An 18,129-nucleotide genomic window follows, 5' to 3' on the forward strand; every position below is an offset into this window, starting at 1 on the left:
GTCCGGCACTCCAGATGTTTTGGGACTACAACACCCACCATCCCTGACCACTGGTCCTGTTAGCTAGGGATGATGGGAGTTGTAGTCCCAAAACATCTGGAGGGCTGAGTCTGCCTATGCCTGGTTTGAAATGCGAGAACTACAATTCTACGATTCTAACCCATGGCTTTCCAGGTGATGCTTTTAGATCTATCCAAATCAGTGGCCATTGCTGCCTCGTGTGGCAATGAGTTCCACAGACTAACTATGCACTACATGCCTTTGCTCCTAGGGGAGTCATTCCCTCTTCTTGACCCTTTTGGCTGCCCCATTCCAAGTCTGTGATATCCTTTCGAAGGTGAGAGGACCCGAACCACACACAATATTCCAAATGCCATCACAGCACAGACTTGCCCAATGGCATTATGGCATTGGCAGTTTAAATTTTGATTCTATTCATTTGCTGCTTTGGGATGAGCCCTTTGCATGTGTGTGCGCGCGCATGCATGTTCATGCGACTGCCAAGCCCTCTGCAAGAGGGACTTCCTATTTTTAGCTCAGGGGGCCTCTAGTCGCTGGCGGGGCTGGAATGCCTGTCGCCGGAGGGCAAATGGATTAGACAAATTTGTTGGGGAGAAGGACTGAAGAAAGTAGGAAAAACCACTGGGCCGGTAAGATACAATCTAAACCAAATCCCTTACGAATACACAGTGGAAGTGAGAACAGGTTTAAGGATTTAGATTTGGTGGACAGAGTGCCTGAAGAACTATGGATGGAGGCTCGCAACATTATACAGGAGGCAGCAACTAAAACCATCCCAATGAAAAAGAAATGCAAGAAAGGAAAGTGGCTGTCCAATGAGGCCTTACAAATAGCGGAGGAGAGAAGGCAAGCAAAATGCGAGGGAGATAGTGAAATATACAGGAAATTGAATGCAGATTTCCAAAGAATAGCAAGGAGAGACAAGAAGGCCTTCTTAAACGAGCAATGCAAACAAATAGAGGAAAACAACAGAATGGGAAGAACCAGAGATCTGTTCAAGAAAATTGGAGATATGAAAGGGACATTTCGTACAAAGATTACCATAATAAAGGACAAAAGTGGTAAGGACCTAACAGAAGCAGAAGACATCAAGAAGAGGTGGCAAGTATACACAGAGGAATTATACCAGAAAGATATGGATGTCTCGTACACCCCAGGTAGTGTGGTTGCTGACCTTGAGCAAGCTGGATTTAGAAGAGGCAGAGGAACCAGAGACCAAATTGCAAACATGCGCTGGATTATGGAGAAGGCTAGAGAGTTCCAGAAAGACATCTATTTCTGCTTCATTGACTATGCAAAAGCCTTTGACTGTGTCGACCACAGCAAACTATGGCAAGTTCTTAAAGAAATGGGAGTGCCTGATCACCTCATCTGTCTCCTGAGAAATCTCTATGTGGGACAAGAAGCTACAGTTAGAACTGGATATGGAACAACTGATTGGTTCAAAATTGGGAAAGGAGTACGACAAGGCTGTATATTGTCTTCCTGCTTATTTAACTTATATGCAGAATTCATCATGCGAAAGGCTGGGCTGGAGGAATCCCAAGCCAGAATTAAGATTGCTGGAAGAAATATCAACAACCTCAGATATGCAGATGACACAACCTTGATGGCAGAAAGTGAGGAGGAATTAAAGAACCTTTTATTGAGGGTGAAAGAGGAGAGCGCAAAACATGGTCTGAAGCTCAACATCAAAAAAACGAAGATCATGGCCATTGGTCCCATCACCTCCTGGCAAATAGAAGGGGGAGAAATGGAGGCAGTGAGAGATTTTACTTTCTTGAGCTCCATGATCACTGCAGATGGTGACAGCAGTCCTGAAATTAAAAGATGCCTGCTCCACGGGAGAAAGGTGATGGCAAACCTAGACAGCATCTTAAAAAGCAGAGACATCACCTTGCCAACAAAGGTCCATATAGTTAAAGCTATGGTTTTCCCAGTAGTGATGTATGGAAGTGAGAGCTGGACCATAAAGAAGGCTGATCGCCGAAGAATGGATGCTTTTGAATTATGGTGTTGGAGGAGACTCTTGAGAGTCCCATGGACTGCAAGAAGATCAAACCTATCCATTCTTAAGGAAATCAGCCCTGAGTGCTCACTGGAAGGACAGATCGTGAAGCTGAGGCTCCAATACTTTGGCCACCTCATGAGAAGAGAAGACTCCCTGGAAAAGACCCTGATGTTGGGAAAGATGGAGGGCACAAGGAGAAGGGGACAACAGAGGACAAGATTGTTGGATAGTGTTCTCGAAGCTACCAGCATGAGTCTGACCAAACTGCGGGAGGCAGTGGAAGACAGGAGTGCCTGGCGTGCTCTGGTCCAGGGGGTCACGAAGAGTCGGACACGACTAAACGACTAAACAACAACAACATCAAGCCACAATGGCTATGCTCTGCCAACTCTGGGGTTGTGGCCGACTCTGGGGTTTTGCCCTCATCTCGCTTTACTGGGCAAGGGAGCCGGCATACAGCTTCCAGGTCATGTAGCCAGCATGACTAAGCCGCTTCTGGCGAACCAGAGCAGTGCACGGAAACGCTGTTTACCTTCCCACTGGAGAGGTACCTATTTATCTACTTGCACTTTGACGTGCTTTCAAACTGCTAGGTTGGCAGGAGCAGGGACCGAGCAACGGGAGCTCACCCCGTCGCGGGGATTCGAACCGCCGACCTTCTGATCAGCAAACCCTAGGCTCAGTGGTTTAACCCACAGTGCCACCCGCGTTCCAGATACCTATTAGGTCCATCAATTACCATATAGCATATATTCAACACAAAAATCAGTGACAATTTGTTGTTGACAAAGGACAGCTGGACGTTGAAAGGGCCCCATTACCTTCAGTAGCTTAGGGCAGGCATAGGCAAGCTCGGCCCTCCAGATGTTTTGGGACTACAACTCCCATCATCCCTAGCTAACAGGACGTTCAGGGATGATGGGAATTGTAGTCCCAAAACGTCTGGATGGCCAAGGTTGCCTAAGCCTGGCTTAGGGCCTCATCCAACCTAAATCCAGCCCTGGTCCCATGTTTGAATTTAGGGGAGTGATGCCTGGGAGGGACATTTGGGTGCCACATCTCTGTGAATTTCCCCTGCCAAGGTTTGCCAGGCACAATTTTCATAGAATCACAGAAGAGTAGAGGGAACCCTAAGGATCATCTAGTCCAACCCCCTTTAGTGTGGGAAGTTGCGGCATCTCTGATGCTGGGCAAACCCCTTGGAAACATTTACCCTTCCATTTCCACGCATAACGCAAGCTAGATTAGGATTAAACCCTTGGATGCGATTATCCAAATTGCTGCTTCTGTTGTTTTATTTTTGTAGAGTTTTTAAATGTTTACCGTGCTTTTTCTCTATTGCACTGAAGGAGAAACGTGAGAATTGTTGTTAAATTTATACAGTGCTTTTTTCTGGGGGTACGCATACCCCTAAACATTTTGTGAATCTAAGTTTGGCCTCATTGAAGGGCAGTACCCCAAAACATATATTTTTTGAAAATATAGAAATATAGAAAAAGATATAAAAAATATAGAAAAAGAAAAGCACTTAATTTATATACCACCCTATACCCGCAGGTCCCAGGGCAGTTCACAACATAGAATCATAATATAAAAACACAAAATGCATAATAAAAACAAGAATGGCCCAATAATTCCCTCCCTCCCCAAAATCTTCTGTAGGAAATACACACATTAGATACCATCGAAGCATTTCTGGCACTGTCTCTTATTAGACATTTTTAAATCTCTCTGATATCTGCATGTGTGTAGGGTCGCTGTTTTTAATGCATTTTTGCTATTTTGCTATTTTACTGGTTTATTATGTTGATTTTATCCTCTAAGCTGCCTTGTTATTTTGTATGAAAGGCACTGCATAATGGTATATTTAATAAATAAATTGGTGCTTCAATATACTATCATTATTTTATTATTACCAAGACCCTCGGTTCAGCAATATATTTAGTTCCAGCAGTATTTCACTCTAGTTCCGAAAGGTACACTCCAGAATTCTTTTTTTAAAAAAATAATCTTTATTATACATCATTTTACATAGAACTTAACAAATACAATACATTACATACATTACATTACAATACATTATATACCGTATTTTTTGCTCTATAAGACGCACCAGACCACAAGACGCACCTAGTTTTTGGAGGAGGAAAACAAGAAAAAAAATATTCTGAATCTCAGAAGCCAGAACAGCAAGAGGGATCGCTGCGCAGTGAAAGTAGCAATCCCTCTTGCTGTTATGGCTTCTGGGATAGCTGCGCAGCCTGCATTCGCTCCATAAGACGCACACACATTTCCCCTTACTTTTTAGGAGGGAAAAAGTGAGTCTTACAGAGCAAAAAATACGGTACATACCCAACATACCTACATATCCTACATGTACACCACAAATATTAGAATTCCAAGTCTTCTCTTTATACTTTATTGCCAGTCTTAACTGTATGTATTTTCTATTAGTTATTCTACTTTTCCTTACATTTAACTAATCAGATTTTACTACGCCTTCCCTCAATTTTCAAGATTTAATCCATATCTGCCAGGAAACTTGCATTATCCGTATGATTTTTAAGATATTCTTCAAAAGTTAACCATTCTTCATTAAATTTTTGAATAGTATTTCCTTTTATTCCTCTTACTCTCCCTGTTAGTTTTGCAAGTATTCAACTGAATGATCAGACACTCTGGAATTCTTTGCTGCAGTGAGTTGTACAGCTCTCCTCCCCGTTTTTGTTTTTTTTTGCAAATAATTTAAATTCCTTCTTTATTTCAGTTGTAGTGTCCAGAAAACTACTAGTTGCAAACCTCTCTCTCGCTCTCTCTTTTCCCAACTGCTTTTAAAATAGACATCTGTTGCGTGCCAGGTCTCTCTTGGACCACAACATCGTCAGTAAGAGGATGTGTAATAATATCGCGCTGTATTTATAGAGAACTCCTCATCTCCTAGGATCGCGGTGGCCCGAGTGTGTGCTAGTCACGCTGGCAAGGAAAGACTCTGGGCAACATTGGCATGATGCCACCCAGGAAGTGGGAGACAGAGGGTCCTGAAGAATAGGGTGGGCGTCAGCGTACATGGGTGGCGCTGTGGGTTAAACCCATTTCTTTAAGAACTTGCCATAGTTTGCTGTGGTCAACACAGTCAAAGGCTTTTGCATAGTCAATGAAGCAGAAGTAGATGTCTTTCTGGAACTCTAGCTTTCTCCATAATCCAGCGCATGTTTGCAATTTGGTCTCTGGTTCCTCTGCCCCTTCTAAATCCAGCTTGCACTTCTGGGAGTTCTCGGTCCACATACTGCTTGAGCCTTCCTTGTAGAATTTTAAGCATAACCTTGCTAGTGTGTGAAATGAGTGCAATTGTGTGGTATTTGGAGCATTCTTTGGCACTGCCCTTCTTTGGGATTGGGATGTAGACTGATCTTCTCCAATCCTCTGGCCACTGCTGAGTTTTCCAAACTTGCTGGCATATTGAGTGTAGCACCTTAACAGCATCATCTTTTAAAATTTTAAATACTTCAGCTGGAATACGATCATTTCCACTGGCCTTGTTATTTGCAGTGCTTTCTAAGGCCCATTTGACTTCACTCTCCAGGATGTCTGGCTCAAGGTCAGCAACCACACTACCTGGGGTGTACGAGACATCCATATCTTTCTGGGATAATTCCTCTGTGTATTCTTGCCACCTCTTCTTGATGTCTTCTGCTTCTGTTAGGTCCTTACCACTTTTGTCCTTTATTATGGTAATCTTTGTACAAAATCTTCCTTCCCAGCTCCTGCCAACCTAGCTGCCTTCGAAAGCACACCAGCACAAGTAGATAAGTAGGTACCGCTCTGGCAGGAAGGTAAACGGCGTTTCCGTGCATTGCTCTGGTTCGCCAGAAGCGGCTTAGTCATGCTGGCCACATGAACCGGAAGCTGTACGCCGGCTCCCTTGGCCAGTAAAGCGAGATGAGCGCTGCAACCCCAGAGTCAGCCATGACTGGACCTAATGGTCAGGTGTCCCTTTACCTTTAATAGGTATCTAAAGCCATTTGCACATTTTGTCATGCAAACAGTCCATGCAGAATGTAGGCACCCTATACATAGAAAGGAGCAAACCAGTGATATTTTAGGGAGCAGGCGAGCAGGCAGGGCCCATGACTTATATCATAGGAGCCTACACAACACAGAACACTGTTGCTGTATGTCGGTTTTATTGTATTTGTTTTTTTATCTTATATTTTGGAAATGTACATCCAGGTTCCCCCCCTTTAAATTTTTTTGGGGCCCCCAAGAGAGTGTGGCCCTAAGCTATAGCTTGTTTAGCTTATACGTAAACCTGGCACTGCGTGGGACTCAGGCTACGCCTGGTGCTTTTATAAGGCCCAGTGGGAAAGCTCTCTGCCCCAAGGAGCTTACAGGCTAGAAATCTATGCCAGGGGAGCAAGCAGAGGAAAGGAGGCAGCAATGTGTCTGTCCAGGGGGGAATTTCTGCATTTACTCAGCTGCTGCAGAACTTAAGCTTAATTACTTCCTGGGCAGCTCTTATGCAGCAGGGTCTCTCTCCTCGCTGCAAATCCTAACATGCACACAGTTTAAGAGAGATAAGAAGTGATGGGTTTGTTTTTTCTGCTAGCAGCCGACACAGCGGGGTGGGCAATGAGCTGACGCAAGACACCCAAATCCCAAATCGCGAGCTTTCAATATCCTGGAAAACGACCTCGTCAAATAAACAAATACAGCCTGTTACAACGAAGGGCGTTCGTTTTTCGGAAGCAAATTCCGCCCCACGGAAGAGAACAGCTGACCAACGTAGTCAGAGAGAAGGAGGGCAGTTTCGTGCCGACACTTGGGGAGGTTTTCTGTTTTACAGCATGAAGCGCTCCCCTCGCTTTTTCCCCATCTGCATTTTCATCAACAGTTTGGAACGCCAAATGCAATGTCGTTATTTTTTTGCAGAATATTCCCCACGACCTGGGCTGCTAAAAAAGCATTTCTGTTTGGACAAGCCGACCCAGATGCTTAGAATGTTGATCTCATTTTAACCGGCTTCCGTATTTTAACCTTTGTAGGCCTATGGATTGTTCTTACGTTTTATTGTTTTATCTTTTTGGAGACTGCTTTGTGGTCTTTGGTTTTTTAAAAAAGAGTCAAGTGCATATAAATGTTATGAAATAAATAACTAGATAAATGTGGGTGGAGCGAGGAATGTGAATTTTACTTCTGTTCAGAAGGCCAGTTTCTGCACCCGGATGGGCGGACAGACAGACAGATGGACAGACTCTCCTGGTCTGTCCTCCATCCGCGGCAATCCGCATTGTTCTATTGTTCCTGTTGCGGAGGGTTTGTCACGGCCTTTGGCTAGAACAGTAAACTGATATCAACTGATTGTAACCTCCACCGACACAAACAAGAGGCATCGAAGGGTTAAGGATCAAGGAAGCATCCCAGTCCAGCAAAAGTGCTCAAGGAACGTGGGAAGCATGGCAGGGGAAGGGGTGTGGCCTGGGAGAAAGGGGTGTGGTCCAGAGGGGTGTGGCCTAGTGGAAGGGGTGTGGTCCAGGGGAAGGGGTGCGGTCCAGGGGAAGGGGTGCTTCAGAGGGGGTGTCGCCTGAGGAGGGGTGTGGTCCAGAGGGGAGTGGCCTAGAGGAAGGGGTGTGGCCTGAGGAGGGGGTGTGGTCCAGAGGGGCATGGCCAGGGGAAGGGGTGCTTCAGAGAGGGCATGCCCTGAAGAGGGGGTGTGGTCCAGGGGGTGTGGCCTAGGGGAAGGGGTGTGGCCTAGGGGATGTGGTCTTTGGAGAGGGCATGGCCTGAGGGGTGTGGTCCAGAGGGGTGTGGCCAGGGGAAGGGGTGCTTCAGAGAGGGCATGCCCTGAAGAGGGGGTGTGGTCCAGGGGGTGTGGCCTAGGGGAAGGGGTGTGGCCTAGGAGAAGGGGTCTTTGGAGAGGGCGTGGCCTGAGGGGTGTGGTCCAGAGGGGTGTGGCCAGGGGAAGGGGTGCTTCAGAGAGGGCATGCCCTGAAGAGGGGGTGTGGTCCAGGGGGTGTGGCCTAGGGGAAGGGGTGTGGCCTAGGAGAAGGGGTCTTTGGAGAGGGCGTGGCCTGAGGGGTGTGGTCCAGAGGGGTGTGGCCAGGGGAAGGGGTGCTTCAGAGAGGGCATGCCCTGAAGAGGGGGTGTGGTCCAGGGGGTGTGGCCTAGGGGAAGGGGTGTGGCCTAGGAGAAGGGGTCTTTGGAGAGGGCGTGGCCTGAGGGTGTGGTCCAGAGGGGTGTGGCCAGGGGAAGGGGTGCTTCAGAGAGGGCATGCCCTGAAGAGGGGGTGTGGTCCAGGGGGTGTGGCCTAGGGGAAGGGGTGTGGCCTAGGAGAAGGGGTCTTTGGAGAGGGCGTGGCCTGAGGGGTGTGGTCCAGAGGGGTGTGGCCAGGGGAAGGGGTGCTTCAGAGAGGGCATGCCCTGAAGAGGGGGTGTGGTCCAGAGGTTTTGTGACCTAAGGGGAAGGTGTGTGGTCCAGATGGGGTGTGGCCTAAGGGGAAGGGGTGTGGCCCCAGGAAAAGGGTGTGGATGAGGCAGACTCATGGAGGTGGAGAAGGCTCTTGGCGACCAGCCACAAGGGCTATCCCGGGCGGAGGGGAGTGCTGCCCTGGTGCTTGAATCCTGCCTGTAGGTTTCCCATTGAGGCATCTGGTTGGCCACTGTGAGAAGAGGATGCTGGACTAGACAGGCCATGGGCCTGATCCAGCTCTCCTTGTGCTCTTCTGAGCCCCCCTTCCTTGCAGCAAAGGGAGCTCAGCGCGCCATCATCCCCGCATGTACTATTTTACCTGACAGTTCGGCAGCATAGATGTCGGAGTCCCCGTACTCAAACTCCAGGTTGGGGCAGTCCACCGAGCCCTGAAAGAGAGACCCCAAGTTAGCTGAGGCTGGCATAGCAGACGGCAGGACACACACACGCTGAGGTAACCCAGTGATAAGTAACCAGAACTAGAAAAATGGGTTCCGATCCAACAGCTGTGGAATAGCTCTCCCTGTGACCCGACTTCCCCGCTCTGTGAAATGGGCACTGCGGAAAAGTCCAGCGATCAGAATCGAGCAATCAATAGATCAGTCAACTCTCTAGTATTGGGATAGTGACCCAACCACCACAAAGACTCTGTTGCTCATTGCTAGGTCCTTAGTGGGACCCTGCCTCAAACCCCTCAGCCCCCCCATCTCCTTTTCCGCCCCCTTGCAGCAGACGGCCACCTCCATCCCTGTTACAAAAAAATATTGTCGCCTAGCAAAAACCAGGCACCCATTTCCCCCTCATTGGAGCCTCATGGATCAAGTTTGAAGCCTTCTATGACATCAGAGCAGCTCAGCCAATGGCTGGCAGAGGCTGAGAATCGCCCACCACCCTCGAAGAGCCAGTTTTCAACCACAAGATTCAGTCCCTACAGAGCGGTGGCCTTGGGTACAACAGTCCTAACACCACGGGGGTGTGGGAACACTTTTTCACCCCAAAGTCCGCATTCATTTATGGAGAATCTTCTGAGGGGTCTTGTTCCGGGGTGGGTGGGGCCAGAGGCAAAAACCGGCACAGCAACGGAGGAAATTTTAATCTTTGTGCAGTAGGCTAGTTTCTGCACAACCTCTCTATTCTCCATCTAGACGACCAAGGGAGTTCAGAGACCTCGGTCCTGTCGGACTTGCATTCGACCGAGCGACTCTTCTGGTTGAGTCCTCCGACGTGATTAACGACCTGAGCCTTTGATGAGGCTCCAAGCACGTTCCCCCATTAGGCAGAGTATCCAGCACGCAGGGAAGGAGCCGAGATAGAATGAGCTACGTTGCAAAGAGCATTTTATTTCTAACTACGCAGACAGAAAAGAAATATACGTGCTCTCTCTGTGAAAGCAGAGAGCAACTGAAAAGCAAAGGAACAGGAAACCAGTAACATCACATCCGTCTCCTGTCTTCCGTGAGACTTCCAACAGCCTGGAATCTCTGGAATGCAAAACAGAGTCTTGTGACTCCAAGCACTGCACAGTGGCAACACACAGAAACCAACAGGTCCTGTATCCCTGAAGGAGCATCTCCATCCCCATCGTTCTGCCCAGACACTGAGGTCCAGCGCCGAGGGCCTTCTGGCGGTTCCCTCATTGCGAGAAGTGAGGTTACAGGGAACCAGGCAGAGGGCCTTCTTGGTGATGGCACCCACCCTGTGGAACACCCTCCCTTCAGATGTGAAGGAAATAAGCAGCTATCTTATTTTTAAAAGACATCTGAAGGCAACCCTGTTTGGGGAAGTTTTTAATATTTAGTGCAGATGGGCAGGGTATAAATAATAAATTATTATAATATTATTATTATTATTTCAGCAAAGTCGAGTCAGTGAAGATTGTGGCTTGGGAGAGCAGGATGGGAGGGACGTCCATCTTTCCTGACTTCTGCTAGACATGTCCCAAAAGGATCATGGTGTCAGGATCTTTGTGGGATGAGCAAGTTTCTAACCCCATTCATGGCAGCCATTAGCCTTTTAATGATGGCCGCTGGCTAAGCTATGACCTACATGGGACAGAGTCCCCTTAGGCTACTATCAGGGCCCTTTTCCCCTATAGAATATTACTGGGGCACAAACAATTCGTGGAATAGGGGAAAAGAGAAGGAGTGCCATTCACTGAAGGGCTTTCAACCATTAGCTATTGACTTCCATCCTTTAAAAAAACAAACAACAACGGTTTATTTCTACTGCACCTCCAAGGTCTGCTGAGCCTTGTCTGCATTCTCTCATCATTTGCAGGGAAGCTGCTACCCTCATTTTCGAAGCCAAACAGTAAAGAGAGCAATTGGCCCGAAGCCACTCAGGGATGCGGCACTCGAACTCGCAACTCTGGAATAACACTGACAGAAGGTGCCGGTTCAAAGGGTCAAATTTAGATTACTGACCGCCGGGTCTTTATTCTCACATTCCCGAATTTTAGAAGCCGTTCGCCAATTCTGATCACAGGCAAGTACCAAATCTTGGGCTGCAGGTTTCTAGTCCTTAATGAGTGATATAGGCTGCCTCGCTCTATTTACGTCGTGGGGATCCAGGGCCGACGTGGGGATCCAGGGCACAGTCCTTCAACGGCTGCGCTCGTTTCTCTCTGGTCGGGGACAGAGGGTGGTGCTTGGGGGGGAATTGTCATCGCGCCACTCCTTGGTGTGTGGAGTGCCTCAGGGTGCGATTCTCTCCCCGATGCTTTTCAACATCTTTATGCGCCCCCTCGCCCAGCTTGTCCGGAGTTTTAGGCTGGGTTGCCATCAGTATGCCGATGACACCCAACTCTATCTGTTGATGGATGGCCATCCTGACTCGGCCCCAGACACACTGACCAGATGTCTGGAAGCTGTGGCTGGATGGTTACGTGGGAGCCGGTTGAAGCTAAATCCTTCGAAGACAGAGGTCCTGTGGCTGGGACGGGACGATATGGGATTGGGGGGGCAACTCCCATCTCTTGCGGGGGTGCAATTAGTGCCAGCACCGTCCGTTAAGAGTTTGGGTGTAATCTTCGATACCTCCCTCTCCATGGAGGCGCAGATTGCAGCTATAGCAAAGGCGGCATTTTTTCATCTCCGCCAAGCTAAGCAGTTGGCTCCTTATCTCTCTCGCCCTGACGTAGCCACTGTGATCTACGCGACGGTCACCTCCAGACTGGATTATTGTAACTTACTCTACGTGGGGCTGCCCTTGAGACTGACCCAGAAACTCCAGCGGGTGCAGAATGCCGCGGCGAGACTCCTTACGGGGTCTTCGCTGCGAGATCACATTCACCCGGTGCTATACCAGCTGCACTGGCTCCCGGTGGAGTACAGGATCAGGTTTAAGGTGCTGGTTTTAACCTTTAAAGCCCTACACGGCCTAGGACCCTCGTACCTATGGGACAGCCTCTCCTGGTATACCCCACAGAGGAACCTACGGTCTGCAAATAAAAACATCCTGAAGGTCCCAGGCCACAGAGAGGTTAGGCTGGCCTCAACTAGAGCCAGGGCTTTTTCGGCTGCGGCTCCAATCTGGTGGAACGCTCTGTCTCATGAGACCAGGGCCCTGCGGGACTTTCCGCAGGTCCTGCAAGACAGAGCTGTTCCACCAGGCCTTTGGTCAGGGCTCAGCCTGACTCCCTCCTCTGGCAATCTGCACAGAATTTTGCTTAACGGTTGCCATCAATTTGATTTTAATTAATTTTTATAATGAAATGTTTTTAGAATGTTGGATTATCTGATTGTTGTTAGCCATCCTGAGCCCGGCTTCGGCTGGGGAGGGCGGGATATACCATATTTTTCGCCCTATAGGACGCACTTTTTCCCCTCCAAAAATGAAGGGGAAATGTGTGTGCGTCCTATGGGGCGAATGCAGGCTTTCGCTGAAGCCTGGAGAGCGAGACCCCTCTAGCTCTCCACGCTTCAGGAAGCTATCCGCAAGCCTCGCGCGCCCTGCGGGAGGTCCTGCCGGGCGCGCGAGGCTTGGGGCGGCAGCCTGCAGCCCGAAGCACGGGGCGCCCTTCAGAGAGGACACCCCGTGCTTCAGGGAGGTGTGTGCAAGACCCAGATTAATTGAAGGACATGTCCATTCTCTCTTTCGGAGTTAAAACACACAACCTGAAAATAATTGGAAGGGGGCAGAGATGCATTGTCTGAATTCTGTGAGATTACGCAGACGTCAAGGGATTCAAAGCTGGTTAATATAATCCTGGAGGTGTGGAGAGCAAGGAATCATCTTCGACAGGAAGACCATCAGAATAAATCTTACTGGATTCTACTGAAGAAAGTCTTACCGCCTGGGTGCATAAAAATGCCTCAGATACTAAAGCTTTATAAAACTGCATTTCTTTCCTTCTTTTTAAAATTTTAATACTAGAACAAGGAAAGTCGTCAGAGAGATGCGGTGCCACAACTGAAGAAGGATACTGACAAGCTGGAAGACGCGCAAGGGAGAAAAAAGAAATCGTTATTTAGGGGAATTGAATTTAATTTGAAATTATATTCTGGGAAACGTGGGAGATTACAAGGGGTAAAAAAAAATGGATGTACCATGCTATATTAGAAGCAAAAAAAATTTGTTTTGATGAATTGGAAGAGCCGCAAAAAGATTCCATTGAGCACATGGATTGATAATATGGACAGATTAGCTGCATACAAACGAATTACATGTCGACGCAAAATAAGAATGGATAAATATGAAGAAATCTGGAAGGAGTATTTAAGTGATAAGGCGGACAGTGGTGGGAAGTAGGGGGAGGAGAGAGGTGGGAAAATATTGTTAAAAAGGTGTAGTCATAGGTATATCAGTGTATTCATATCTGAATTGTCAAATTTTGTTATTATGGTTTTTGTTGTATGTGTCTTTTGCAGTTGTTGTTTGTATTGAAAAAATGAATAAATATTTTTTTTAAAAAAAATCAGGGGTCTGGAAACTAAGCCTGATGAGGAACGGCTGAAGGATCTGGGTATGTTTAGCCTGGGAAAGAGGAGACTGAGAGGAGATAGGATGTTGTTGGTGGTGGTGTTTAGTCGTTTCGTCGTGTCCGACTCTTTGTGACCCCCTGGACCAGAGCACGCCAGGCACTCCTGTCTTCCACTGCCTCCCGCAGTTTGGTCAGACTCATGCTGGTAGCTTTGAGAACACTGTCCCACCATCTCGTCCTCTGTCGCCCCCTTCTCCTTGTGCCCTCCCTCTTTCCCAACATCAGGGTCTTTTCCAGGGAGTCTTCTCTTCTCATGAGGTGGCCAAAGTCTTGGAGCCTCAGCTTCAGGATCTATCCTTCCAGTGAGCACTCAGGGCTGATTTCCTTCAGAATGGAGAGGTTGGATCTTCTCGCAGTCCATGGGACTCTCCAGAGTCTCCTCCAGCACCAGAATTCAAAAGGAGATAGCATAGCCACCTTCAAATATCTCCAGGGCTGTCATATGAAAGAGGGAGCAAGCTTTTTCTCCCGTTCCAGAGTGGATGACCCGAAACAATGGATTCAAGTTGCAATGAAGGAGATTCCAGACTCAGCAGTAAGAGCTGCTCGTGAGTGGAACGGACACCCTCGGAAAGTAGTTGACCCTCCTTCCTTGGAGGTTTTTAAGCGGAGTTCGGATGGCCATCTGTCATGGATGCTTTAACTGAGATTCCTGCATTGCAGCAGGTTGGACTAGATGACCCCACGGGGTCCCTTCCAACTCTACAATTCTACGATTCTACAAAGAGATGGGAAATACAATTCTACGTACGTATATTAAACTAGCACATAATTTAGGAGAGTCATATTTCTTTCTAGGGCGCAGATTTTATTTATTTATTTATTTATTTATTTATTTATTTATTTCCCCATTCTTTATGATCACACTTTCATCCAGGGATGTCGAATAACTTACAAAAATAAAAATAAAAGCATTCAGTCGAAAAATCAAACAATAACATGCATCAAAACTCATCCTCCTATTGGTTATACATAAAGGTATATACTTTTGTCCCTACTCATTTACCCTAATTTCCCCCCCTTCCTCCCTCCTCTTTAACTCCTCCCCCAAAAAACTTGTTTTCTCTTCAGATCCTTAACCACGTGCACAGATTATTCATTCTAATTTGGATGCTTCGGTCGGCTTTCCCTCTACGGCGCAGATAAGGAGTTGTGCAGGTTCGGTGTTTGAAACGTAAGCTTTAAAGTACCGTCAGGCTGCATCAAATTGCTTTGCTGGTTCCATTCCTTTCATCGCACAAATCTCAGCAGTTATCTTTTCGGTAAGTGATAATAATAATTTTATTATTTATACCCCGCCCATCTGGCTGGGTTTCCTCAGCCACTCTGGGCGGCTTCCAACAAAACACTAAAATACAGTAACCTATTAAACATTAAAAGCTTCCATAAACAGGGCTGCCTTCAGATGTCTTCTAAAAGTTTGGTGGTTATTTTTCTCTTTGACATCTGATGGGAGGGCGTTCCACAGGGCAGGCGCCACCACCGAGAAGGCCCTCTGCCTGGTTCCCTGTAACCTCACTTCTCGTAGGGAGGGAACCGCCAGAAGGCCCTCGGAGCTGGACCTCAGTGTCCGGGCTGAACAATGGGGGTGGAGACCCAACCATGAAGCAAGTGCCTCAGGCGGCAGGATCCACAGGGGCAGCAGATCCCAATGCTGATCTTTATCCTGAGAGATCTGCATTGGCTCCCAGGACGTTTCAGAGCACAATTCAAAGTGTTGGTGCTGACCTTCAAAGCCCTAAATGGCCTCAGTCCAGTATACAGTGGTACCTTGGGTTAAGTACTTAATTCGTTCCGGAGGTCCGTTCTTAACCTGAAACTGTTCTTAACCTGAAGCACCACTCTAGCTAATGGGGCCTCCTGCTGCTGCCGCACCGCCGGAGCCCGATTTCTGTTCTCATCCTGAAGCAAAGTTCTTAACCTGAAGCACTATTTCTGGGTTAGTGGAATCTGTAACCTGAAGCGAATGTAACCTGAAGCGTATGTAACCCGAGGTACCACTATGCCTGAAGGAGCGTCTCCACCCCCATCATTCTGCCCGGACACTGAGGTCCAGCTCCAAGGGCCTTCTGGCGGTTCCCTCACAGCAAGAAGCCAAGTTACAGGGAATCAGACAGAGGGCCTTCTTGGTAGTGGCACCCTCCCTGTGGAACGCCCTCCCACCAGATGTCAAAGAGAACAACAACTAGCAGACTTTTAAAAGACATCTGAAGGTGGCCCTGTTTAGGGAAGTTTTTAAATGTTTGATGCTGTATTGTGTTTTTAATATTCTTTTGGGAGCCGCCCAGGGTGGCTGGGGAAACCCAGCCAGATGGATGGGGTACAAATAAATAAATTACTACTACTACTACTATATTATTATTATTATTATTATTATTACCTCCTTGTTCCTGATGTGGTTCTTCAGTCACCCCTTCTCCCCTGGCGGGAAGGAGATGTCATTTTGTGGTTTGCCTCAGGCGCCAAAATGTCTTGGGCCGGCCCTGATAGGGCAGTTTCCTATGCGCCACCTCCAGGTCAAAGGATTCTCACAAAGCCTGCGCACAATGAACCACCATCCAAACTCAGGATTTGAGCGCAGGCTCCGGACGGATGTCCATCCACTGCAGGAAGTAAGGTGGCCAAGGAGTTTGGTTACTTATTCCACCCCTGAAAAGGGGGAAAGGAGCTTTATCCAAAGGGCTGCGGTGCTATCAGCACTGGTCACCGGTTACTGCAGACAGATTGTGGCCGCCGTCATCTCCCTGAATTTCACACACACGGTTTCAGCTCAAGTCGAGCCCTTGATTTGCAGCCAAATATTTTGCGAGAAAGCTTTGGTTGCATAACATGCAGCAAAGAATCAACACTTAAGACATAGGCGGGCGGCAGGGAACACACAGATTTGCTGACAAAGTGAGTTTTGGGGGTATTAAAGACAACCGAGGGCTCAGTTAATTAACAAGCCCCATCATGTCGGCGTTTGCTCACCCCAACGAATGCATGGCGGAGGAAATTTCGGGAAAGGTGGAAACTCTGTCTCCGTTTTGAATGGCAAGATGGATTTGTTGGCCGTGGCGCTTTTTTTTTTTAGCAGCCCGATCCTGTCCGTTTGAACAGACAAAGGCCAATTATTGCGAGGGGAAAGGGAGAGTTAATTGACTGGAACCTCCATGACAGATTACGGTTGCATCAGGCTGCATTCGCAGTGTGCTGCAACAGGCGAGATAGATGCAGCCCCAAATAAACACACACAAACTCTCCCACAATTAGGGAGAAACACACCCATTGAACAAGAAAGCCCCAGTTTTAAAGCTCAGCTTCTTTCCACTTGAGAACTAATCTCCTAAATCCAGTAAAATTCTTCCCACTTTGACCTTCGTTGAAGTTTCCTAAACAACGTCCTTGGCAATTGCGGCCGCCCAACAGCAGCAAACATTTTCCAAAGTACGGCAACATGATTTACAAAGGGCTAAATTCATCAGCAACGGATCTGAGCTGTGTTGCAAAGTGTGTTGCTTTAATCTAAAAATGCTGGTGGGTTTTGTTTGTTCGCTCGCTTCAGACTTTGTAGAACTTTTTGGGTCGCATCTTGCTAAATCCTAACAGAAGTCACAACGAGGCTTCTTTGCAAATTCATTCAGCTAAGCTTCGCTGTGGTTGTTCCGGGAGAAAGCTCAGGCTGAAGGTCTTTCCGAAAAACCCCGGCTCAGAATCCGCAGAGCAGAAAACTCAAATCTACTGTTTCACCACCTCAAAGCAGGGTCATCCCAAACATCTTCTTGTTTTGGGGAACAATCCGCTAGAAAAAAATTTCCTGCATCAGCAGCACCAATTTATTTCAATGAGATTTGCGCAGGAAGAAATTCCTGGAGGATTATGCCCTCTGCCTTCGCAAACACAAACAGGAATATTTAAAGACCTTTCTCGGGTTTTGTTTCATCATGGCACCAGCTTAGGTGCCTGTTATGTACTGAAGTTCTCACCCTGGGCCAGCAGGGGGAATACTGTAGATAGTTTTCACTCAGGTCCACATATGCAAATAAGGGATTGAAAGTGACGTTCAGTGATTGGATAGTTACAGAAAGTTGTTACAGTTGCTTTGTAGTTGAGCTCTATATAAGCAGGTTGGCTGAACCCTTCAGTTCAGTTCTGTTCTGGCCTATGAATAAACAAGAGCTGTTTGAAGAATCGCTGTGTTGTCTGATATGTTCACCCACAACTTAACAGTGACATTTAAAGAAGAGTTTCGATCACCCTTCATCAACCTGGTTCCTCCCAGATGTTTTGCACTACAACTGGGGCTGATGGGAGCTGTATTCCAAAATCTCTGGATGGCACTAGTTTGGTGAAAGCAGATTTAAAAGGTAAAGGTACCCCTGCCCGTACGGGCCAGTCTTGCCAGACTCTAGGGTTGTGCGCTCATCTCACTCTATAGGCCGGGAGCCAGCGCTGTCCGCAGACACTTCCGGGTCACGTGGCCAGCATGACAAGCTGCATCTGGCGAGCCAGCGCAGCACACGGAACGCCATTTACCTTCCCGCTGGTAAGCGGTCCCTATTTATCTACTTGCACCCGAAGGTGCTTTCGAACTGCTAGGTTGGCAGGCGCTGGGACCGAACGACGGGAGCTCACCCTGCCGCGGGGATTCGAACCACCGACCTTTCGATCG

General features: G+C 47.8%; 1 protein-coding gene across 2 annotated transcripts in view; it reads right to left on the reverse strand.

Annotated features, from left to right (window-relative positions):
- Nucleotides 1–18,129, reverse strand: part of STRIP2 (striatin interacting protein 2) — an 81,529-nt gene that overhangs the window by 40,612 nt on the left and 22,788 nt on the right. The window contains exon 1 of one of the 2 annotated variants that reach the window (XM_053404699.1): nucleotides 8,817–8,937. The exons of the other annotated variant lie outside the window; for it this stretch is intronic. Coding sequence (XP_053260674.1) covers nucleotides 8,817–8,922 — 106 coding nt within the window. The 5' untranslated portion in view covers nucleotides 8,923–8,937. Of the gene's footprint in view, nucleotides 1–8,816; nucleotides 8,938–18,129 lie in introns of those variants that run through there. 2 annotated transcript variants of the gene reach the window in all.

Source organism: Podarcis raffonei, chromosome 10 (genome assembly GCF_027172205.1).
Source record: "Podarcis raffonei isolate rPodRaf1 chromosome 10, rPodRaf1.pri, whole genome shotgun sequence".
Lineage (NCBI taxonomy): Eukaryota > Metazoa > Chordata > Lepidosauria > Squamata > Lacertidae > Podarcis > Podarcis raffonei.